Source organism: Gallus gallus, chromosome 2 (genome assembly GCF_016699485.2).
Source record: "Gallus gallus isolate bGalGal1 chromosome 2, bGalGal1.mat.broiler.GRCg7b, whole genome shotgun sequence".
Taxonomy (NCBI): Eukaryota; Metazoa; Chordata; class Aves; order Galliformes; family Phasianidae; genus Gallus; species Gallus gallus.
Window position 1 is genome coordinate 80,525,950 of NC_052533.1, and position 25,904 is coordinate 80,551,853.

The following is a 25,904-nucleotide window of genomic DNA, read 5'->3' on the forward strand; positions in this document are numbered from 1 at the left end:
GAAATATACATTCCCCAGTCTTGGAACTGAACGCAGTGCTTTCCTGCCAGCTCCAGCTCACAAGCACTCTACTCCTCTCAGAAGATGAAAGATTACGTTTTTCTTCTGTTTAGTAAAGAAAAAAAAAAAGCGAGGGGGGGGGGGGGGAGGGGAGGAACAGACAAGGATGCAAATTATGAAACGTACGGATACTCAACGATAAACAAGAAGCATGAACAATCTTCAGTGAAGTGCATTAAAACCACTAGTCAGAGCAAAACCCAACATTCAGGAGTAAAGCTCAACTTCAGCACCTCCTGTGAAGTGCACAGAAAATGAAATTAGTATTAGGTTCTTAAGTACATTTAGTATCTTTCTAATACTACAAGCAAAATGACATGAGCTTCAAGCATAGCTAGGACATTTTTCAGTCTGAAATTGAGTCTGCCTATCAGAGGATTTGACAAGGCTGTAACGCAAGAGTCAAGGCTCAGTCTCACTTGAACAAGCTTTACAGTGCTTTGCCAAACTACTTAGCATGTTAAAGAAAAAGGTGCAAAGGTCACCCATGAAAATCATTCATAGAATAAAACTGTATTTAAAATTGAGAAATATTTTGAGTATAGCAAATACGAGGTTTTATTGTATGATTAGTTGTTGCTATTCCCTAAATGTCAGCTTTCAAGTCTTCGTCTAATGAAGAGGAGGGTAATCTGTATGCCCGTTTCTTTTCAAATTGCTCCACAGATCATTTAGAAGGTGTGAGACAGTACTGCAAGCCATCTATCCTCCTATGTATATACAGGTGTATGCTTTTTAATGTTAAGTGTATATATGCGTGTATGAGGATATATACACTTAACATCGAAACACACTTAACTAATCAGGAGCTTGGGACTACTTAGTGAAGAACATTCTTAACTTAAAGCATGATAGGCATCCTTCTGCACTAAAACTGTGTACCTGATACTTGTCACTTACCATAGACCACGTGTCCAGTTTGTAACACTCAACTGAGTATTTGGGGAATGAGAGTGATTGCGAACATGTGTAGAGGTATTTAAAAGGTCTGGAAATACTGTAGTTTGCTTGGTTTCAGTGGATTTCAGTAAGCAATAGGGAAAAGTGTGACTACTAGAATGTTGTTTTTTATCTTAGAATATTCTTCTCTGTAATGTTTTGCCCCTCATTTTATTTTATTTTTACTTTTTAAAGTAATTTTTCCTTCCGGATGGATGGCTTCTATTCCTATTACCTACTCTGTCAAAGATGGTGGGAAACATGTTTTGGAAAGGTGAATGACAAGGCGAGTACAGGAACACATGCAAGACTACACGCAGTAACTTAAGCTTCCTTTGCAGCTGCAGAACACAGACACTGGAGGCACCTGAAGCTGTTCCTTCATGCCCAGCCCCTGCATGACAGCTGAGTATTCTTCAGTATGCCTGAAAATGCCTTCTGAAACATTCTAAGCCTGTTCCTGAGGCACGAAGCAAGCAAAAGGTGCATATGACAATAAACTTAGGTTTATAAAGGTACATGATAATAAACTTAGGTTTTTAGAAACACAGCACACACTGAGGAAATTGCATGTGCAGTGGAAAGTAGTGTTGAAACCATTCCCGGAGAATGGGCAAGTGCCATGCCTACATATCCCCATAAAGCAGAGCAGTTTCTCACTCTGGCCTGATGGTGTGTCTAGGCAGATAAAGGGGGTGGCTGGAAAGACGGCGATGCTTTGGTTCGATAAGAAACTAAGAAAGCTTTAAAAGCCCTTGCCAGCCTTCATCCTCCTCCAATCACAAAAACCCATGGAAGATTTTTTTGTTTTGCTGTTAATGAAATTTCACTTATTATAAGCCTGCTGGGATACAATTACTTTTTCCACCTTACCCAGAAACACTCTGTGCTCAGCACAGGCTCACATCCCAACTCCCAGCTGATGGTTAATCCACTTTGCTTCCAAATGCTAATCGTTTCCCCCTCAGCAACAGGAGAAAAAACAAACACTTATTCTTCATGTCATCATGAAGACATTTTCAACTCTTGCTTCCTGAAATACAGCGGGATAGATAGGCTCCAGTAACCCTTACAGTAGCAAGATCTATCACTGGACGGAATAAACAATCCTAATGCCAATGGAGGAACACATTGCTTTTATGAACTGGTGATGGCTTGCCTTTTAACAAGTTCAGATTGAACTTACTTTTATGTACAATTTGTGAATGATGTTCAGATTACCGTCAGGCTAAAGCAAAAACTGAAGGTACTTACATAATTTAAACAAAATCACTTTTTAGAACAGTAATCTTGCACTCTAAGGAGAAAGAATAATACAGTAAGAATTTGATAATAATAAGGAGACTATAAATCAAGAGAACAAAGAACAGAAACTTGTCCCATGATGATTTAATTAACTCAGCTGTACTCTTCTAATGCAAAAACGTTATTAGATTCCATCTAATATTCCTTCCATTTAGGAAGTGGAACAAAAACACACATGTAAGTTTTAGAGGAATGCATAAACATCCGATTACCACACCAATGAACTTGGAAGTTCATTCGTCCTCTCTGTAACCACACACAGTCACTGCCTAAGTAAAGACAGAAATTTCAAACAGATTTCCCTTTTTAAGTGTGGGCACACTTCACTGCTACAGGTAATTACTGCAAGTCTAAAAAAGCTTTCTTCCTGCTGAGAACGAACAGCATCAATCCCAACACTTGTGCAGCCACTCTTCTGAGAGCTTGGAAGTGAACACTGAACACTGGCTCTGCCCATTGTCCCTAGAAGTGGATGCCAATGATCAAGTTAAAAGTTGGGCACCTTCCCAGTCCCACACTGTGCACATCCAGAGCACCCACCAGGAGACTGCATGCAGCTCAGCAGCAGGTGCCAGCCCCATTCTCTAAGGGCTGCCTTGGATCACCTCAGGTTTCAGAAGCAACCTCATAACCAACTCATCTGCTGGATGCTGGGAACAGCATGGTGCTGCAAGACAACATAGGGTACATAGTGGCAAAGTTCCCTGTTTCTAGCTGGTGCTTTCTTTCATCTGCCCTACTTGGGCAGCAGAGGTCCAAAAGGTTTTTATTCAGAACGCTTAAGTCAGATCACAATCCGCACCTTGAATACAGACAGCCCAGAGGGCAAGGGGAGCTTAGACTCAGTGTAAAAACGCTCATGATGTTGGGTGGCTCCTTAAAGGCTATCAGTATAAAGTTATGACATCTCTAATTCATCTCAGATGTTCATTCACAGTGTAATTAGAATCACTCAATATAGTTCTGGGCTTTTTTTTTTTTTTTAATTCCCTACTGCACTGATGTTTATATTAAAACCCACTTCTGCCTGCCTCACTAAGAATTACAATTTCTCACATCTCCTCATTTTTCCCCACACCTTCAGCCTGATAGCTTCTCAATTCTATCAACTCCTGATCAAAGTAGAGGATAGCTAAATTTTATTTTCACTGTACTATTATCAAAAGATACCAAGAAAGTTGTTACACAATAAAAAACGTGCAAGGCCACGCCTAAGCTGTGCAGACAAAAGCGCGGTGTGAACACGTCAATGCACAGCTACTATAGCTAATGCTACAGCCTGCTCACTATTTACATGAGGCGGTCCTAACAGCTAATTGCAACGGTGCTGCTACTGCAACGGGGTTGTTAAGGTAGCTGCAGGCCATGCTGCACGGCAGCAGTCCTGCGGGGCTGCCAGTGCAGGCGGTAGGCCAGGCCTAGCGGAGTGTCCCCCCGCAGCGTGGCCACACTCCTCAGCACACAGCCTGCCTGCAGCATGTTCGCCTCTGGGTAGAGAGCCAGAACGCTCCCGGGAGCAAGGCCAGGTTTGCGTCATTAAGAACAAAACAAAAAAAAAAAAGAACGCCCTCCAACAAATAACATACTTTTCGGTTTGAATGCAAGACGCTCTTCCTATTTCCAGTAATCAATGTTGGGACTACAGCTACTGTTCTGGCACTTCCCAAAATCAAGTATGTGAAAAGACTCAATTCTTTCTACCAAGCCTCATGATGTAACAGGCATGAAGAAGAAGAAATAGTGGCTTTGAATCCATCCTGGTCCTGGGCCACATCAGACTCCAATGGTCTGTCTAAAAAGCCTCCAGACACCCATGGACCGTGCACCGTCAGCATTTAAGGCTGGCTGTACAGTCCAGTGAACTCATTACTACTTCCTTCATTAGTCTCATCTTCAGTAATGAGCTACTGAGATTTTCAAAACCACATGAGCTCACTCCCTAATTTCTTCAAGAGTAATTGGACAACACATCCGCATAACACAGGTCACAAGATGACAAGAAATGAGATGCCTTTCCTACATGTCATCTTAGTATTTGTCCACTGCATTTAGTTCATCTGGTTTGGGAAAGTGTTGCTTCTCCAAGTAAGAGGTACCCAGGCAAATACAAGGTACAGTTTTATACAGACAGATTATAGCCCCACCACAGAGGCCTGATCTTTCCCCACTGTAAGGGCAGAGTGAGTCCGAGACTGCCTCATGAGACTGAATGTGTACAAGTCTATGGGGCCGGATGGCGTGCATCCCAAGGTTCTGCAGGAGTTGGCTGAGTGGGTTGCTGAGCCACTCTCCATCATATTTGAAAAGTCATGGCTGTCAGATGAGGTCTCGGATGACTGGAGGAAGGGTCACATCACTCCCACTCATAAGAAAGGGAGCAAGGAGGACTCAGGGAACTACAGGCCAGTGAGTCTCACCTCTATACCTGGGAAGATCATGGAACAGATCCTCCTGGACAACATGCTTGATCACACAAGGAATGAGCGTGTGATCTGAGACAGCCAGCACAGCTTCACCAGAGGATGCTTAACCAATCTGGAGGCCTTCTATGATGGAGTGACAGCGTTGGTGGACAAAGGGAAGGCAACCAATGTCACTGACCTGGACTTGTGCAAGGCCTTTGACATGGTCCCCCACCACACCCTGATCTCCAAATTGGAGGGATGTGGATTTGATGGGTGGTCCACCCAATGGATAAGGAATTGGTTGAAAGGCCACAGACAGAGGGTGGTGAGTAATGGTTCTATGTCCAGGTTGGAGGCTGGTAATGAGCGGTATCCCCCAGGGGTCTGTCCTGGGACAGGTGTTCTTTAACATCTTTATCAATGACATCGGTGATGGAATTGAGTGCACCCTCAGCAAGTTTGTTGATGACATCAAGCTGAGTGGTGCAGTTGACACAGTGGAAGGAAGGGGTGCCATTCAGAGGGACCTCAACAGACTTTAAAGGTGGGCCCAGGTGAACCTAATGAGGTTCAACGCAGCAAAGTGCAAGATTTTGCACTTGGGCCAGGGGAATCCCAGGCATGTATACAGACTGGAAGGAGCAGTCCTTGAGAGTAGGTAGCCCTGCAGAGAAGGTCCTGGGGTCCTGGTAAATGAAAAATTTAACATGAGCCAGCAGTGTGCTCTTGCAGCTTGGAAAGCAAATGGTATCCTGGGCAATGATATCCTGGGCTCCATCAGGAGCCATTCTGTGACTCTGTGATTTCCCAATCTCAACTTTCTTTTAAAAAATTAAAAAAAAAGAAGTTAAATATCTTACAGAGTGATCTATGTATGATTTATTTATTTAGCTTAAGAGTCTTAATTCAAAGAAAAATTTGAGGAAGACAAGATGATGCATCATGGCCATGGAAACACATTTTATAGTTGGGCCAAAGGGAGAGCCTTGAGGACCTAAGGACCTTGGACCTAAGGAATTGCCTGAGTTAATTTAGGTGCAGGATTTGGCCTGTTTAGAGGAAGTAAAGACTTGTTCACTCATCCTTTTATCAACAGTTGTTCTCAACAAGTCTTGTTAGTAAATGTTATTCCAGTCTGTCACACCTGTAAAATTTAACATGGTACATGCAGTTTTCATTATAAAAAGTTCATACTTTTATACAGCTATTCTTTTGAAAATCAACATCCTTGTCTTCAAAAGAGTCAATATGAAAGCTTTGAAGGAAGAAAAAACAAAAAAATAAATAAATTTATTGTAACATGGAATTAAAACAAAACTAAAAAGTCTGTTCACAGGACTTCCCCTGAAGGGTTACTAAATCTGGAAAAAAGAATAACATTAATTCATACCCATTTGTAAATTTAATTTGCTAGAAAAGAGTAAGCAATTTTGGTGCATCAAACTGCTATTTGGAAGTTTGCCTGGGCTGTATAGAGGGGGGATGTGAGAAATTTGCCCTATTTTTACAGTTGAAAGCTTCATTGACTCACACAAGATACTTTAGACTAATATCCTGTGGCATCGCAGTGACCTACATGTAATTATTGCATACTTTTTCCAAAATATTTGTACACAACCAAAAATTATAACCTAAGTTACCAACCAGTTCTTAGTTTATACCAGCAACACAAAGCTGGACTCCAATTAGTGGCAACCTTGCTGCCTGATGTTTTTAGCAATTTTTTAGATGAATGTTTGGTCTCGGTTTGGTGTAATTTTCTGGTCACCGTTTTTCCTACACAAACATATTTATCCGGTTAAGTAAATGATGTTTAAAAACTTGCAGCTGCCCTTCTTCCATACTTGCAATCAGTGCCCCCTCAGACACGCAGTGATTCCTTGTTTGTAGGTGCGCACACTTCTCACAAAGACAGACATGGGAAAAAGGGTCTTGCAGTGCCCCATCGAGCACGACTTCCTTCCTGCTCCTGCCTTCACCTGTCCTTCCCAGGGCAGAAAGCGGGGGCACTGAGGCAGTTGCGAGATCTGCTGGAGTTTTGCTTGGCTGGGGGCCAGGCGCTGTGGGGAAGGCGGATGGGTGGTGCTTGAAGGACATGATAAAGATAGGAACATGTAGTTCCGCAGTCTCTCCGGTCAGAGCTCACCTGCCAAAGCTGATGGACACAACTTTCTTAGTTCAGACGTTTAGTTGGTACTTTATGTTTAGAAAAAGAACTTAAAAGCTTTTTGGCAGTTACTGCTTGAAGGGTCATCATTTCTCCACACGTGAGACATCCGGAGTACCCTGCTCACCACATCAGTAGCTGATGAAATTACAACCATTTCAAGTCATGTTTTTTCTTAGGTAGCTATTGATTCAGCAGCCCAAGTATTCAGTTTTTCCCACCCCTGTGCTCACAACCTTGTTGACTTCAGTGGTGCTAATTTATACAGAACTGCATGGATTGACATCTAAAACTTCCCAGAATAAAGCTTAACACGAAATGGGCTTTTTCTACCTGCAGAATTGTAAGAAAGGATAATAACACTGACCCTCCTAGGAGCATGTGCCTGTTTAACTACAACACATTTTTTAACCTCTCATGCTAGGAAGCGTTTGGTCACACAGCTGTATTAGCTCAGACCTGCCCCAGACCATGGATGTTGGTCAGTGCAGTCAGCAAACAATATATCCACTTCATTCTGCAGCCCAAGATGACTTGGGGACCTCTCAAGTCCCCTGTATAGAAGCTGACCAAAGGTAATATTTTGCCCATGCCACTCACATGCTGTGACATAACTTCTTATCAGAGCTTTTGGGGCTCAGCAGTACAGACTGCAACTGCTCTTTGCCTATTTGCCCCCAAAGGCTCAGCAGGCTGCAGGGAATCCCTTTTCATTAACACATCGCATAACCCATATAAGCAGAACAGCTCATTCCAATCTCCAATTTTAATCCTTGTTTATAACCTGCAAGCAGAGAACCTTACATTAAGCATCATTATGTTTGATCTTGCTTTGCATTCAGCATTCTAAATCTATAGTTTGCATTCAAGTTTTTCTTGTTATTGTTTTTTTTTTTAATATGGCTCATTTTCACTAAATCCTGGCCATTAAAATGTGCTTTTGCAATCCTCTTTTAACTAACCTTGTCATTTACTCTGTTAACCAGTAGCGTATAAACCACTTACCTAAACAAAAGTGTATCCTAAAGTAATATATCAAAATTCCCAACGTTTACCTTTTTTTTTTTAAGTGGATGAAGTTACGAAAATTTGTAACATTTCTTAAGAATTTTTTTAAACCAATTATTATGTTTCCAGATTCTGTTGAATGGCACTACAACTAAATTAAATATAATGAAGGTGCTCTGGGGAGGCTGAATAGGCAGGGTTTTTTTTTGTTATCCTGCAATACTTCACATTTAAATCTGAGATATTAAACAAAATGTTTCTCTTCATGAAGAAACAATTCACCTTTTCTGTTCTGTTTCTACAATTTCACTGAAGAGAAGAAAATAACGACTTCCTGCCTTTCCCTTGGCCTAAAGTGAGTGTTTCTTATTTGCCTCCAACCAGTTGATATCAGTTAAAATGAGCAGTGTATCTGCATCTATAGAAGTCATTACTGTCTAAACGTTTCACCTCCTCCTCTTACACCCTACAACTTTTGCAATTACAATGGTTTGTCTTTGATTAAAAAATTGAGCAGCACACACAGCTATGCAATGTAAGTATGTATTTTATTTTAGGCCTTGGAATGGCTTGTCACAATTCAGCATTTTAAGATTAAGCATATTTTTAACAGAAAATTATGAAGTAGAATTTAGAAAAAAACTGCTATTATTCAGTCTTTATAGCCACTTTCTTACATATGTTAAGGGTATGTTTACTTTTATTCTTAGATACTGTTAAACCCCTAGTTTCTAAATATCACCCAAAAATATTTTAGGATTCTTAAGGCTCTGTAGAGCTATTCCTTTGGTGGCATGGCTAGATCTACTGAAACAAAAATAGAAAGCAAAGAATCCCTGAAAGTGAGAAATATTGAGAAAGATAAATGCAGGTTCATCTGTAACTTCAGCTTGCCTCCCAAAGGCAGCCATGCTGTTGTTCTGTTGGCAAGAGCCAGCACACACTAGAGAATTGGCCATTATTTTCTCTCCCCAGAGTCAGATTACCGCTCCCTTGGCAGAACAGCCTCTCTGCTTAGCAGTTAGTGAGGACTCACACAAGACCATGTTAGATTTATAACTGCATGACTCAGTTTTCTCTTCAGCCATTATTTCATTATCTCAACTTTTATATGTGTAAGTAATACTGCAAAACCAAAGAAGATGCACTGTATCTTTCAAGAAAGCTGACAGCTGTTTACAGAGATATAAAATAATGCAGAATATACAGGACAGTATGTTATGGCTTACTGTTTACAGCTGGACTGCCTCCCCAGACCCTTTTATCAGCCATACCAATCGTAGGAACTACTTACAAACTTAAACCAGCAGCAATACAGAACAACATCATGCTTGTGGTACTGTCTCCATTTGAGACAGTATTCAGTATAAGCAACACTTTGTTGCTTTTTGTGTGGGGGTATTTTTTTAAACCCCAGTGCAAGACAGAATAGTTTACAAAACTGTAAAGAACTTCATTGTAAGGGACTTGGGAAGCTACTCAGCCATGGGACAGTTCTGCTCATCAGTCCCACTAGAAGGAGCTGTGCCTGGTTACATGCTCTAAGAACTGAATTTTGCTTTCTGAAGAACAGCAAAACAATAAGGCACCGTGCCACTAAAGAAAACAGACAGCTACTTATAGAGGCAATGAATTTTAAATGGAAACAGGCTGTTGAATGGCTCTGAGGCAACTAGACTATGTGGTGTAACATTCACAGTTGCTGCTCCAACCCTAACCTGACTTCTGAATCAGTAGGTCATTACCTTGGATAATGAAATTCCAAAGATATTAAGCATTACCACTTCACTGACAACATGCGTATGCTTGAAAAAGACTTGCTTTACTCTTACAAACCTTTAACAAGGAACAAAAACTTTGAAGCCTCTCTGAAGATGTTCTCTTGCTAGTGCTGCCCTACTCACAGACAAAGCCTACAGACGTTTCTAGGTACCTGGAAACTTAGTCTCTGCCTTCAAAATGAAATTGTTCACTGCGGGTTTGAACATATGACAGAAAGCTTTGTGCCATACTCACATGCTTATTAGCAGGTTGACTCTGAGGTAAAGATCCAGGGGCCAGCACGGGAGAGCTTGCAGGACTACAGAGTTCTGGAAATGGATTTGGTATGGCTGGCAACGACGATGTTCTGAATTGCTGTTCTTCTTCTTGTAGACGCCTACAGACATAGAAGCATTAAGAGGAGTAAACTGGCATCACCAGGCCTGTATCTCCTGCTCCACCATTCAGTGTACTAACATTAAAAAAAGAGAAAAAAAAAAAAAGACAACTCTATAGCTGCATCAACTGCAAGCCCAATTTAGGTAACTGCATGTGAAAAAAGAACGACCAATCACGCATCTAGCTTGTTTTGTTGCTTATAACTCCATCACTTTGGTGAATAAATAAGGTAATCATGCACAAAAAGTAAACAGAAATATCAGTCTATACCCTCTGTTGTAAGCACTAACTTACAGGCTTAAGCTCCATGTGTCAGAAAGTCAGTTAAGATCTTCAAATTGGCCTAAAAAAGGAGGAGGACGTAACTGCAGTAATTTGGAGCCAAATTCCACATGGATCTGCAAACAAACATGTCTCCCAGTAAAGCAGGTAGGCTGAGGTTGAAATTGATGCTGTCACTTCATTACAATACGACATTCTATTTCTAAGTCAGCTTGAGCAATAAACTGCAATTACGCTCTCCAAGCTTACTCCACTTGTAAGATTACTGTTCAGACAAGTTTTATATGCATCTCCTGAGATGCATCTCATTAAGTCTAAGTAGGACCAAAACAATTTCAAGTTCCAGTTTGCAGTACACCTTTACTGCTCACACTAACTGAAGGTCTACCCGTTAGCACAGTAATGTTAGAAAAGATGTAACACCTGTTCACTAGCATACACACTGCTTTAAGTTTCCTACTGGTCCTGTTACTAGGTGACTCAATGTCAGGTTTGCCTCTAACTCCTTTGCAGAATGCACCACCTAGTGGCAACTGTAAAAGTTTCCAAAGGCAATCAACTAACTCCTGTATTTGAAATGCAAATCGCTCAAAACTTAATTTGACCACTTCTTTTTTTTTTCATATGTTCTTCAGCCTACTACCTTCAGCAAGCTCCTACCAGAGCCCTCTTGGACACAACTGTTGGTTTTGCCTCTAACAACACATCCCATTTTGAGTACACTTGTTTCCCATGCCGACACCACAACTGCAGTGCTGACAAAAATCACTAACACAGAATCTGCTCCACACGTTAATTCTATCCCCTAATTAAGTTGCCTTAGTATTCCATGAATGACCCCTATAGTTTTGTTTTTTGCTATCAATAGCAGGCTCCAACTGTACCTATGGGCTACAGAAATGACTGCTTCATTTTTTGTGCTACCTGCGTGCACACTTCTGTAAAGCATGAAGTAAAAAATCACATGGGATCTCTTCACACAGTGGACTTAACATTTCAGCAACTGTGTAATAGTTCTTTGTATTGCAAATTTTGGACTACACATTTGCAATGATCTCCGCTATAAGAACTGGAATTACAGATTTGGCAATTCAAAAGGTGCTGTTTTCTTAACTTGAAATCAGACTATGCTGCACCTTGCTCTGCCTAGAATGCTGCCATGCATCATTTATGTTGTTACTGAGATAAACACAAAGCAGTACTTTCAAGAATAATAACCATTTTCTTGTGGCTGAGGAAAAGACACAGCCACTGCCAGGTACTAGAAAGATGTCTAGATAAATCTGAATAAAACTTTTGCCATTATTTTCTTCAATGATAAACACATGATGGTCTATAGGATTTACAGAAGCACAGAGTTCAGAAAGCTAGATTGTTTTACAAAGAAAGTATCTAAGTTTAGAAATGCCAAAAACAATTAAAAGGACTGTTTTGACTAAGAAACTTAGAACAAAACATGAATTATACTGCTAGAAAGAGTGAATTTGTTAATACAGCACTATTCAAGGTTAAATCTGAAACTTGTAAAAACAATTGCATCATTAACTGACTTGGCTGTAGTACACAGTAACTGCATACTACACTTTCATATAGCAAAGCCGCCTGTCTTAAGAATATAATTCCCATAGGAAATAACTCAATGTAAAGAATTAGGAGCAATCCTTATTAGATCTTGGATCTTTCTTCTATTATTATTTCTCCCCACTTGTCTCAGAGAAGCCTTTGTCAGCTGGAAGGAAGAGAAAACTCCAAGTATATCCAAATATAATGATTCAAGAAATGTACCTGCACGTACTGACCTTTCTTAAAAAGATTTTAAGAACCTCTATGCTATCTATAGACTCTCCAGTTATCACCAGTCTGTTGTAAAGTGGAGTATTCCACTTTAAACTTGAATTCAAGTCCCCATCCTGACAACAGCGAGACAACCTAAACACTTCTTTTTCTGTAATGTCTACCAGAATACACTCAAGTGAAATAGAGTGCTCTAGGAAGAATGGTTAGAGAAGTACAATGTGTTCATTTTTCATTTGTCTTGGACCCAACAGGAAGCCTCCACTAAGAGAGGCATTTTTATATATCAAAACCAGCTGAATACAACCTCATCTAACTACATCACTCATCATGATGTATAAAGTCAAAAAGCTGTTAATTGTCAGTACTGCTGGCAGAACAGTTTTTAAACATTTGGATTTGTTTCCAACGATGGACATTGCTTCTGAAAATTGCTATCAATACTACACTTCTATGCATGCCTGCTGTCAAAGGCACAGCAGACACTTATGAAGCAAGTAGAAGTGTGGCACGTTTGCATTTTACAGAACACATGGAAAATCTATATCCTCCACCTACCCAGTGAATCTCTTCTCCTATGCAGAAGACCACTGTGACACTACAAGACCCCTACTGGAGCTTATCTCCTATTTCAAGACGTAGTTCCTTCAAAGCTCCTTCAAGATGACTTGAAGCAAACAGGGTGCAGTCCTCTGGTCCTACCTGACTGCCATAATGCGCACGGGCTGAGACCGCTGCACCTTCTGCCTGGGAGACGTGGGCTGCAGGGCGCTGGATCCTGAGGTGGGCAGTGGGCTGCGGTTAAGCTGGCCATTCTGAAGGAGCGGAGTGGTTTCTGACTGCATACTGCACGTCGAGTACAAACTTTCAAATGATGAATTCATGTCATTTACCAAAGCTTCCAGGTCCACATCGTCATCTGAAAGACAAAGGAGAAGCAGCATGACATAGGTGGAAGTTGCTGATAAAATAAATTTGGGGAGGTCGAAGACTAGATTTCAGCCAAGTTGTCACATATTGGATTGCTATATCTTTACAGTGCAAACCTTTATTTCTTTTACAGAAAAAAAAAATGCAGTTAGTAACTTACCAAAAAACCGCTGGTGATCACATCTTTCTTCTTCAGCAAAAAGCTGAATGAAATATTTCTACTACAACGTTTACTGATCTTTTTAGTATACGTATAGAATTTACAACTGGTGCGATTTTTAATACCAATGCTGATGTGAAGCACCACTTAAACTGACATACATTTCCGAGAGCATATCACAAGCATCTCAGTTCAGCTTGTCAGTGTATCAAGCTCAGACTGTCAAACAGTACGATAAATAACATTTGGAAGATCCACTACCCTAAAGACAAAAAAGGGTAGCGTTGAACAAGTCAAAAGGTGGAAGATAAACACCTCCACTGTATAAGTGGGAAAATCTATTGTCATAGTTTCCTAAAAACCGCTCATCTGCACATCTGCCCATTTTTGAGATACAGTGCTTTGAAGGGTGATGCTGAGTTTTTAACTGTCATTCCAACGACTTCATAAGAAGTTTTGTGAGCTTATTCCTGAAATGCACTGAAGAGACTCCTGCCTTAAGGAGCTTAAAGTAAATCAACCAGGGATGTGGTATGCATGGTTGGAAGAACATCATTAGTCCCTAAGAAGTGCACCAACCCTTCTGTACATGCCAATTTACCTTCAAGGAAGTAACTCATATTCATTTGTTCCTCTTTAACAATAATTACTCTGTAAGACAACAGAACTGGGAGCCTTTTGAACTAACCACTTTCTGAACTTCAATCTCAGTCTAATTACTCCCTAGCCACAAGTTACCCTGTATCAGAAGTTCAACACACTGAGGAACACACACATCGGTATCTGCTTTTGTTCACACCGTCACTGTGAAGTAAACAATGACTTCAGACCAAAATCAAATTGGTTTCCAACAATTTGCCCATTCTTCCAACTGTATCAACCGGCCCAGTAAAAACGTACCACAGCTGCCTCTAGTTTCTCAAAACTGTTCATGACAGAGATAGATAGAAGCAGAGACAACCAACAGAACTAGCTAACATTTACAAAGCACCTAAAATACGATTCTTGCCTGAAATAAGTACTTACATTGATACTTTGGCCACATTTCCTAGGTAAATGGTAGAAGATCCTGAGCTGGAAGGGACCCATAAGGATCACTGAGTCCAACTTGAGCCAACGGGAACAATTTTTTCACCCAGATAACATAAGTTATTTTGTACCAGTATCAACTTTCTGTAGGCATCATCAGAAACGGTATCACTGCACTGACACTGCATTTGTTTTGAACACTGACAACCATAGTTCTTGGCACTGGATGAGCTGAAAATCTGCTGAGAAATGGTGCTAGTCCTGTACATACATGCATCTGAGCTCTATTTCATTACTAAAAATATTACATCCCCCAGTGAAACTTAGGAGAACCAGTACTAAAGTAAGAACCACTTGGCCTTCACTGAAAACGTATTCATGGCATTTCTAAGTCTGAACATTATTAAAAAAACACAAAACAAACAAACAAAAAGAGCACCCCAAAAGCCACCACCGCCCACAAAAAGGTTTCTTCTTTATTTCTTCATGGCTATTTCCCTCAGTCTCTGTACTTCATAGGTACTATCCAACTATTTAGACACCTTTGCTAGGCTACACCATCTTCTCTGTCTGCCAGTTCATGCATTTTCTAATAGTCTAGTCCTTGCTTTGCTTGGATAAAGTTGACAATAATTTTCAGGCTATTTTGAGGGATCTTAAGACAGAGTTGCAATTTAAATGTCATTCCATCCTCCACATTCTTATCCTGTTTAGAGAACACATATCTAAAACACTTCTTGAGCAATCAGAAGGGAACCACAAGAGTAGGAGTATAAAAAGGGAGAGGCTGGATTACGTGGCTTTTGAATTTTATCATTCATCTTTAGTACCAGAGGACTAAGCTGTAGGGTTTCAGATGTCTGTCAAGTAAAAGCTTAGGGGTTGGCAAAGGAGGCTCAAAATAAAGACCCTGACCACAGAGTCAATGAGTGAATTACAGCCGCTAACAGCAGTTTAGCAGGAAGGGAAGAAAGTCAAGGCATACATTCTGAGGAAGTACAGCTTTGTCCCTGAGGGTGCTAATTTATTGAAAACCTAGAGAAGGCCATGAATGTGCTAGATCATTAAGTTTTCAGATGATTGTAACTCATGAGGAACAATTAAGAGACAGCTCAAGCTACCTGAATAACCAAACAGACACAAAGGTGTAATACAAAGTCTTAATAAAGCACAAAATGAGGCACTTCATGCAAAACAGTAAGCAAACCAAGCACACCTCTTAAAGCACTGAATTGCCATTAACATGCTTTTAAGCATATCAATTACACACCTAAATTCAATTTCCAACAAGACAGGCTTTCTTAATAATATGGTGCACTGAAGTCCAGAATCTGGTTTCACTCCTCTAGTCAGTTCCTCTTCTCCAGGGATGAAACACCGCTAATTAAAACATTTAACTATACTACAAAACTTGCAGGAGTGCAGATCCTAAAGCTTTGTGGAGATAAAGCCTTCAATCTTGAATTGCATACAGTTTCATCTTTTTACAATAGCATTTACTATTAAGTACCATTATGTTCTGGAGAGATTTCAGCACATGGCAATAGGAAACCTCACGGCTGCAGCCTGCCTCAGAAGTGCCAGCAGATGTCTCAGCCTGCCAAGCAATACAGCACTATTTGTGGTGCTTCTCTACAGAGCTCAATTAAATAAAAACAAAATTAGCGATCCACGGGATTTCTGAGATAAGCTTTAATCATTTGCAGGTATAGTATCCAAAAGGAAATTTCAGATACAGTGCATTCCTTCAGAGTACACTTCCCTACCAACCAGCAAGATTCAATCTCTATCAAGATCACATCACATCATGCGGAATAAAATGCTGACTGAGCTGGATTTTGAGGAGACTTACTAGCATATAACAAAATCTAAAAATCATAAGCCTTTGAGTCAGTGTGTTATCATGCTGCTCCTCCAAGTACACGCACATACAAATGCTGCGACTGACCTGGAAGGGTTACCTTTGTTGGTTATGACGGGCAGAGCCGCAGGTAGCCAAGGAAGCACTTTTTTTCTCCAGCTATCTTTCAGAGATACACTTCCAGGGATGCTAATGACTGTTTTCCTTAATCTGCATGAAATTCTGCAGTGAAAGGGGATATTCAACGTCTGCTTTTTTTTCTCTGAATTGAACTGCATGGAGGCTACCTTATCACTTCCATGCACAAAAATGCAAGCAGCCTTGAGCTTTTTAAAGTTGTTTTTCAAGGAAAACATTGGCAAAAACTAGCTCAGACAAACTCCCACATTTTATTTTTTTTTTACTTTTTTTTTTTTTTTTTTAATAAAAGAACTTCCAAAGTTTATTTTATTTTTTGAGTAGTAAGTTTTTGGTGGTGGAGAAAATACTGGTAGTTCTGGAGACTCCCTATACCCTCAGAAAATTTACTTGGCATGGCAGTGAGCAACACTGGCATGCCTTTCCTCTCTCCAAGTAGAACTAAAGTGCATTCTTTGGCAGCAGTATGAACTTAATTTTGCTTTTTTGCCTACAGTTTGTTAAACTTTGGCTTTGCTCACAAACCAGCTCCACTGGATGTTGCAAGTAATATTTTTGATAAATTAGATCATGATTTCAATTACAAGAAAGAATTAAAAAAATCAGTCCAAGGCAAGAGACAACTCTGTTATAAAAATAAAACCACTATTGAGTTAGTAAGCTAAGCTCTCATGCTCCATAAAAATTAAAGCACTTTGAATACCACTTGATTGTTTTTGAGCACACCATAGTGGGACGACAGCCACTCAATTAGGTCTGAGTAAACTTCAGCCTGTGCCTAACCAAAGGACTTCCAAGTCCCATTTATCTTTCCGCTTCTAGCCTTCCCCTGTCTCCTAGATCCTAATTTATTTACTTATTTTGGTCCTAGTTGGCCTTGGTGTGTCAGCTCAGCAATGGGAATGAGCAGGATCCCACTTACTCTGAAGCAGGATAATGCTGAAGTGAGTTCTGCTCAGCTTCATCTGTGGCAGCCTCCTGAATTAAGCAGGTATTTCCACGGCTGTCAAGGGGCTCGTTACACTGCAGAGCTTCTGTTTACTGAAAAAGTGCTGAACATGGAAAGAATCCTGGCTCTGGACTGGAGACCAGGTTACATTTTATTTCTCTAAATGGCAGCCCAGCAAACACCCTTCCTTTTCACATACAATCTGGGCAGCTCATAGGGAATACTCTGAAAAACAGTGCCGGAATTAAGTGATAAAATACTGTATACTTATATACATAATTTCCTTCATGCTTGCTAATTTCAGAATTTAATTCTTCAGCCTTACTCCTCATATCATTTCATAGAAAAGACCAATGCGAGTGCTACTAGGAATTCAGCATAAGATTCTTAAGAAGTCTATACTACTTCTCCATCTCCATGGAAGTGTATTTGGTACTACAGGTAACATAACAGTCTGTATATAAACAAGTGCTTGATATTACAGTAGGACAGCTGCTGATTTTGATCCTCTTTCCCCATCTGACAGCCTGTGGTAAATCAGTTCCCTCAAAACAGTTTCAGTCAGTGCTGAATATTCAGGGCTCAGGTTAAATACTAAAAACAATTTACTCTGAGAAAGGCTGCCCAGGGCAGAGGTGGCATCACTGTCCCTGGAGGTTTGCAAGAAACACGTGTATGTGGCGCTTAAGGACATCGTTTAGCAGGCATGGTAGTGATGGATCAATAGCTGGACTAGATTATCTTAGTGGTCTTTTCCAACCTTAATGATTCTATGATATTCAAGAACCTACTTGGCAAAGCTAAGGTGAAACTAAAGCAAGATTTAACCCAAGCTAAGCTGAAGGATGATGTTTCCAAGGCACTTTGAATACATATTAATTGATCCTCGAGGAGTCAGAAGGAAACAGTGAAAGAAAAGGAACACACACAGTTGCTCTGATTATGCAGTGAAACTCTATATAAATTGTAGGTAATACAGGAAAAATATATTTATTTTAAAATGAACAGAAGGTCTCAAAAGTTAACAGGGAAAAAGACATCTAAAATATCTGCAGCATCTACCTCAACATCGCATTCCAGGTCTCCAGATGTCCTAAAACCACCTAAGTTACTTGGATTAATAGTGGTGATGTGTTTTGCAAGTTTTTTGTGTTGTGGAAATCTCATGGTTTATTATCAGAAATAACCACTCAGGTAAGGATTGCCATAAACTCCTCTTTACAAGATAACCCTTTCTTATGGGAAACGTTTGCAAAAGAGTACGGTATTACAGCTGCACGTCCCCCCAGTATCATGTCCAAATGCTATTTTGACAAGGTTTTTCACAACTTCCAACTGCTGAAGCTTTTTGGCAAGATACTATTGCTGACAACACACAGTATGGTAAGGACGCACAAAGAAATCCATTCTACATAAGAGTCACAGCCCTCAGGTCCCTTCTCCCTCTGAATGTTATAAGCACATCTCCTGTGCTTACACAAATGTCTCACCTCCCTCCACAATCTGCATCAGTTCCACTGATGCCACAGGCACCAGTTGCCTATTTGGACTTGCAGTTCTTGTTATATACAGGTCCCTATGGTTGCAGGCACCTAAGACTTGAAATTACTATACCCAAGATGTATGCAACAGAAGGTGGGTGATGCAAAGCAATTTCCTACAATTTCCTTTGACACTTCCTCCATGACCTTGACAGAGATGCCACAGCTCAATGACACATCCCAGCTCCCAGTATCAGCTCCACTTCCACACAACCACTCCCTCCAACATTAAGAACCACAGACAGGCAGATTTGCACAAGAAACAAAAAGACTAGTAATTAAAAACATATGCAAATCCTATGCATGCATTCTGTTTTCCAGGTCCACTGCTGGACCCAACCCTAATAGTATCCAAAGACTAAGTTTGTTTGACATTAGAACCCTGGAGGTTGGTTTGTTTGTGTGAAGACACAAGCCCAGCTTTGTCTCCCACAGTCATAGTCAAGTTCAAAGTGATGTAAGACTGATTTAAAAATGCCAGCCGTGCACCTCTGAACTCCCCATCTTTGTGTACCCTTAGAGTGCCCTCATGGGACTCCGCACTGAAGAGCCCTCTACTTTCTAAGTAACATCCATCACCTTAAGCAAAATCCTCTACTTCACACTGTAACTGTGGTTGCTAGCTTACAGAAGGTCGCATCAGTGTATGTGCAGCTTCCCAAATGCTAAACAGATCATGCCATGGAAAGAAGAGAAAGAAGCAGAGATGATGGTCTGTAAACGAGCACGACAGTAAGACAAGCATCTGCAATCCTTGAGCTCACTGAAATGTCACACAGAGAAATCAACAGGGAATTTGTAGCCACTCCAGTATTCTCCAGGTAATTTTTTAAATTCCATGAGCATCTAATTCAATTCCTGTCAAAAAGGCTGGAAACGTTAACACAAAACACAGGCATGTTAATGAGCGGTGGTGGGGAGAATTCACTTTATAAACATCTTAGTAAAGGTTTATGGTTAGACTCCAGTAATGTTCTTACAACAGCCTTTAAAAACTTCTTGACACAGAAGACAAACTAAATTGAACAAAATTAATGTTGCTAGGTAACAACTACAGGAATTAAGTACATATGAAGGGTATTTGTCAAAATCAAAGCATTAATGAGTAACAGGAACAACTAGTTACAGGTGTCCTACAGAAGGAAATAATCATAGAATCAGCAAGGTTGGAAAAGATCTCCAAGATCATCCAGCCCAACCGTCCACCTACCAACAGTATTTCCCCACTAAACCATGTCCCTCAGTACAACATCTAAACGTTTCTTCAACACCTTCTAGAGACAGTGACTCCACCACCTCCCTGTGCAGCCTTTTCCAATGCGTCACCACTCTTCTGAAGAAAGTTTTCCTAACATTCAACCTGTACTCCCCGCCCCCCCCCCCCCCCCGAGGGCCATTCTCTCTAATCCTATTGCAACTTACACGAGAGAAGCGGCTGATTCCCACCTCACCACAACTTCCTTTCATGCAGTTGTAGAAACCAATAAGGTCTCCCTGAGCTTCTTCTTCTTCAGACTAAACAATCCCAATTCCCCCATCTGCTCTGTATAAAATTTGTGCTCTAGTTGTAATTCAGTTGCACCCTCTCAGACTAGTCTTGATCACATAAAACTGGTTCTGGGAATTCTGAAGGAGAAAAAAATGCAGGGTTTAATAATGAAAAATTCAGCTCTTGTCTAATTCTAACACCTAACAACTAGTCATCATAAAGATGACAACCTCAGGGATAGAGGGAGTGGATAAGGAGGTTGTTTGTTTAATTTCAGGGACAAATCAAGGTAAAGTACATCTCTATTAAAGATTTTTAAGGGTTTTGCCCTTTGATGAGGCTGCAGCTATTCACAGACAATCTTGAGAAGCATCTACCGGTGTGCACCTTTCCAACTGTAACCTAGGAACTGTCAAGTCACACTGGCCCTTTATAGCAAAGCACTTACGTTTGTCATCTCAACTGAAGGCTGCTCGCAGTAGGTTCCAACATCACCTCTCAGACCTCACTTCGTTCTAAGACACAGCTGCTGAAGTACAAATGACTTAGCTATAAGACAGATTAACCTGCAGAAAACTAAGACGACGACATCTACAACACCTAGAACACTGGTCATACGCATACCTAAGAGCTTTATTACAATCACAAGAGAGAAGATAAAAGAGCTATACTATGGCCAGTTCCTTTTACATATCCAAACACTCCAGTTAGGGAATGCAAAGTTGGGATTCAGTCTTCCTAATATGCATTTTCTAGGAAGACACTTGCAGCTTAAAAAAAAAGAAAAAGAAAAAAAGCGGGGAAGAAACATTCTCAAAAAAAGCATAAGGTCAAAATTTGAACCAAACCCCAAATATATACACCAGTTGATCCAGTGTTACTGTGAGGAAGTAGGAATGACCAACCGCTTGTCAGCAAATGTACCACACCCTGGTTCCAGCAGCCATTGATGGCAGAGCGGTCAGCAGCAAGCACCAGCCTTTCAAAAGGCTCTTTGCACAGCCCATGTTTGCAGAAGCAATGCTCTATAGTAAATAGTGAGTAAACGGATCACTTAAAGCAGTCTGAAGTTAAGTAGACCTCTGGGAAATTATCATTCCTGAGACGGTTACAAAATCCAGTCATGATTAATTTTCAAGAGACTGGTAACATCTGCAATTTTCTTCTATGAACGTTAGTTTCAGTGATTTCCCTGACCCATTTTACCGTATCACCTGATTTTAACATACTAGTTAAAGATAAAGCCTGAGAAAGCCCTTAGACGGAAAGTATGTGTTTGATCGAGCTTGTAAAGACGGGAAAAAATAACCTAAAACCCAAAATGCTTCAGTTACAGGGGATAAAAAATAACATTGACAAGAGAAGTGACCCCTGTGAGCACCACACAGGACACTGCGGGGTATTATTTCCAAGGCCAAGCCTGGAGCTGGAAGAGACCAGTCCTCGGGAAGCCGTATGGAAGAATACAGTGGTTCCATCAGAGAAAACCTTGATACACCACGGGGTGTGCAGACCCCAGAGGAGACACAGAGGCAACTGTGAAGCTTAAGTCACGATCATGTTGTAGCCTTTAAAAAAAATTAAAGAGAGCAAGTGAATGAGTGCATGAGGCAGTAAGACCTACCAAACAACTAACTCAGGGATCCTCTGCTCATATCCCGTCTTATTGGTAAGGTGAATTGGATACCTCAGTCTTGGTGCATCATCTCTACAGCAAAATCAGGAAAGAATGCTGCGCTGTTGCATTCCAAAGTCACAACTGTAAGAAGGCTGTCATTCATCCTTCCAAAGAACACAGCTGGGTAATGCCTGGCATGCCCAAGAGAGCAGCAGAACTGCTGCTAAGCTGTGTAGGCCACACAAAAATTAACAGAAAGTCCAGCTTGGCTTTTCAGAGAAAGGGGAAAACAGCATTAACCTACTGACCTGTTACAAGGTACTTCCAGTCCAAACTCAGGAAGTACAACACCGGATGGCAACAGATTGATGAATTGAAATACTGTCTGCCGGCCACACAGTAAACACTTGGCAGACTGCATCTTACATTAGAAAGTCATATTTACGGGTGAGCAAGTTTAAGAGGATATCCTGTATCGGCAAGAGCTGCAATTTGACACAGCAAAGGCCAGGTTTACTTGAATGTTTATTAATACTGCATATTTTTACACTGAGGAAACCGAAGAAGCATTTTAAAAATAGTGTGTTCTCCTCACACTTGCATGAATGAAAATGATTATTTTTTCAAGTTTACTCTACCATTTCTTCATGTACGTATTTCTATTCGTGACACTGGTTTTAGATACCTTTTTTCTTATTACTCGTCTCAGAAAAAAAAATAGAGCACAAATCAAATATACACAAATAAGTAACACTCCAACAGACAAGTCAGAGTTCAAAAAGTAGTTAAAAACTCAGACAGATGAGAAGAGCAACCACATGTCTTGCAAATCCTAAACCCTTAAAGGAAAGTAAAAAATGCAGTCAAAGCATCTATCGCTTTCCTTCAGGGAATCTATGCCGTCTCCCTGATTAATGTCGTAATGCCTAGCCACATAATCCCAGATGAACACTACTTACGACCTGATATAAATACTCCTGCCAGGATTAGTCACTCCCACTCTGCCAAGAAAGCCCAAGCTTCACCCCAACTCCAGGGCGCAACAACACGTAGCCTCATACAGAGCTGCTACTCACCCATAGCCGGACCCCCAAATACCCCACTCAGGGCTGCAGGCAGGCTGGGGATGGGAGCTGTGTGCCTGGAGCAGCAGCAACATTTTGCTTCAACAGTACCACAATGCAAGCTGAGGAAAGCTTCCATGTGATATAAGCTGGGGGTTCCACTAGTGCATCCCTTCACGCAAGGGCAGAACCTGAGAGCTAACACTGGAATGTCATCAGCATTAAATCAGGCAGCTACCTCCTCACGCCAGATAATCAAACTTTTGGTCTTTGGCTCTTTAAACCGCAAGTTTTTAGGATTTCCTTGGAATAGTTTTATTGTTGGCTTAGGGAGCACTTTGAAGAGGATGTAACTCAAGTTCCAGAAGTTGCACGTGGCAATTAATGAATCAGCTGTTCCTCTGGGTTAATTAAAGATTGCTTTTTCAGAGCATAATAGTTACATAGCTGTGATCCAGATATCAGCAATACAGACAACAGGAATACATCATATTTTAAGGTACTTCTTCTAGTCAGAGTTTAGTTAACAGAACTGAAGCCATGAAGAAGTACAGTTCTTTAATACTGGGGTAATTTGGGGTTCTTTTACCAGCTGCTTTAATAGTTTACTATTAACTGCAGCTGTAATTTCAGCAAATTACCTACAAGAGACTGAGCTGCAGGAGTGTCGTTCGTAATTTCAACATCAAAAAAGTCTCCCAAGAGCCTCTAATTGGTGACTCTCTAAATCTGCAACTGAAGTAACAGCGAGTGAGCTTTGCTACGTTAACATCATTTTATTATAGACAAAGGCGGCTGCTGTCAGATATTCTCATTTCCTCAGCATAACCTGCTATCAGCTTTCCTTACATTTCTTTGTCCTCCATGGACAAGAAGTATTTTGTGGTATTCATCTAATTCCATATGCACATGGATACCTTGCCCTTGCGTCAGAAGCCTGTTTCAGCCTCTTTCTTCACATCAGTCCAGCTCAGAAATCAGCAAACCAAGCAGCTCTTTCAGGTGCAAAACAAGGAGCTCTTCCCTGGCTCTGTCAATAGAGGAAGCCAAGCAACAGGGGTGGATAATTTCAGAATTATAACTGTAATAAAGTACGAACCACTCTGCTGCTTTAGAAGGGAACACCACAGCCCGGTCGCACAGATTCGCAGATGGCACAGCATATTGCTGCATTCGCATCCCAAATGGCTGCCTGGAGACACTGCCGCACGCACCCCAAGCCAGGACGTGGGAGCTGGGCTTGGAAAGAGGGATGGGCATTGCCAAATGGCACCTTTCCCCCTAATCTCAAGAGCTCCCATTGGAGAACTTACTAGTTTTATTTTTATTTTAAATATAAATGGAGGCTAAATCAGGTCAATGAAAACGAAGAACACACAAAAACAGTGCTGACAAGGAAAAACCAGAGACACTGAGGTAACACAGAACAGCAAAGAAGTTTCCTCAACTGTCCAAAAAAATCTCCCTACTCTTGTGTCACGCTACATAACCACACATTACCACTCTGATATTAACTGTTTGCAGTCAGTCATCTGAGACCAGCCATGATGCAAAAGAAAAAGCGATCAATTTACCAATATATCTAGGCCCAAGAAAACCAGATGCTATTTGCTCCTCCTAGAATCACAGAATTCTAGACACACCAAGTTTTCTTTTTAAATCAGCTACTCAAATACTTGGTCCTTCATTGTTTCACATCCTGCAGGCAAGCTGCACCAGTTAAAGTAAGTTAGGATCAGGTTAACCCAAAAGCAAAAGCCACAGACATGCTACAGAGAAAACCCACCATAACTCCATATGACTCAGATCCCAGTGGCCAGTTATGCTCACTGTCCTTAGGAGACCCATACACTCAATTTTACAAGGCGCACTCATTCCCAGTTTGGTACTCAGCACATCATGAGATTCCTAAGGACCAGTTTGATGCTCTTCTCCACTCTGTCCCATTTCACAGAGTTGTGGGCAGAGACCTGAGGCTACTTCCATGCATACCCACAACGCAATACTGCTAACTGGACAGAGAACACGTATTTTCTCTTGCCTGTATTCTGTTAATAAATGATCCCTTTTTGCAAGGCATCCTCCATTTTCTCCACTCCAACAGCAACCAAGCCTTACAAGCCAGAGGCAGCTGCACCCATGACAAAGGATACACAGGACCCCAGGTGCATCAGCACTGGCCAGAGGTGGGACAGCCTGCTCACCTCCCTGTGTTTCACGTGTGACACAAAGCCCAGAGAGTCAGTAAAAACTGGTTCTTCCACCAAGGGCATGCCCACAGACTGAAGACCAATGCCTAAAAAGAGGCCGCGCATGAACAGGACAGAGCTTAAGGTAGGCAAAATGCGTAACCGTAGAGCTGTAAAGTCTTGGTGTTCTGATGAACTTCCTCTGAGGGCTTTTTAACAGCAGCAGCAAGCTCAGGTTAATTGCTACAGTAGCAATACCCATCATCATCCAAGCAGCAAGCTGCTATTACTTCAGTCACCTGAAAGGAGAAACCTGCAGCCAAACAGTGCTGCCACAGTGCCTTGGAGGGAGACCTGTATTTAGACCTTGTCATAGACCCTAGATTCACTCTCCAGTGTGTGTTTTTCTTCTACCCAGTCTCTAATACTCATCATTATCTGCTGAAAAATATTTTAATGGTTATTCATGAGGGTACAGGCTATTCACCCACACATCTTGTTGTGTTCACTACGCACATCATCCACTTGCCATTCAGCTGCAAACCTCCTGGGTTGAAAACTCTTCACCTGCAGCACTTGAGATTTCGGAAGGACTACTGAAGTAGGCCTGGGCTCTCCAGGATTTCTCAACCATGTAAGCACAAACCACGAAAACCCGCACAAAAAGAATAACTTGGGTGTTTTGCTGTGGTCCTTGTTGTTTTATGTAAATAAGAGCAAGCTCATAACTGAATTGCAAAGACAAACTCAAAAAAATTAGCAGTCCCGTGATGCCTTTTTAAAATACAAACTTTCAAACATGCGAGCTTATAAAAA

At 41.0% G+C, this 25,904-nt stretch overlaps 1 protein-coding gene across 8 annotated transcripts in view; it reads right to left on the minus strand.

Annotated features, from left to right (window-relative positions):
• Positions 1 to 25,904, minus strand: part of GRB10 (growth factor receptor bound protein 10) — a 141,753-nt gene that overhangs the window by 45,070 nt on the left and 70,779 nt on the right. For all 8 annotated transcript variants that reach the window (XM_025147273.3, XM_015282308.4, XM_046924477.1 and 5 more), the window contains 2 exons: positions 12,823 to 13,039; positions 9,901 to 10,042 (listed from right to left, as the gene is read on the minus strand). In XM_025147273.3, the coding sequence (XP_025003041.1) occupies positions 9,901 to 10,042; positions 12,823 to 13,039 (359 nt within the window). The remainder of the gene's footprint in view (positions 1 to 9,900; positions 10,043 to 12,822; positions 13,040 to 25,904) is intronic.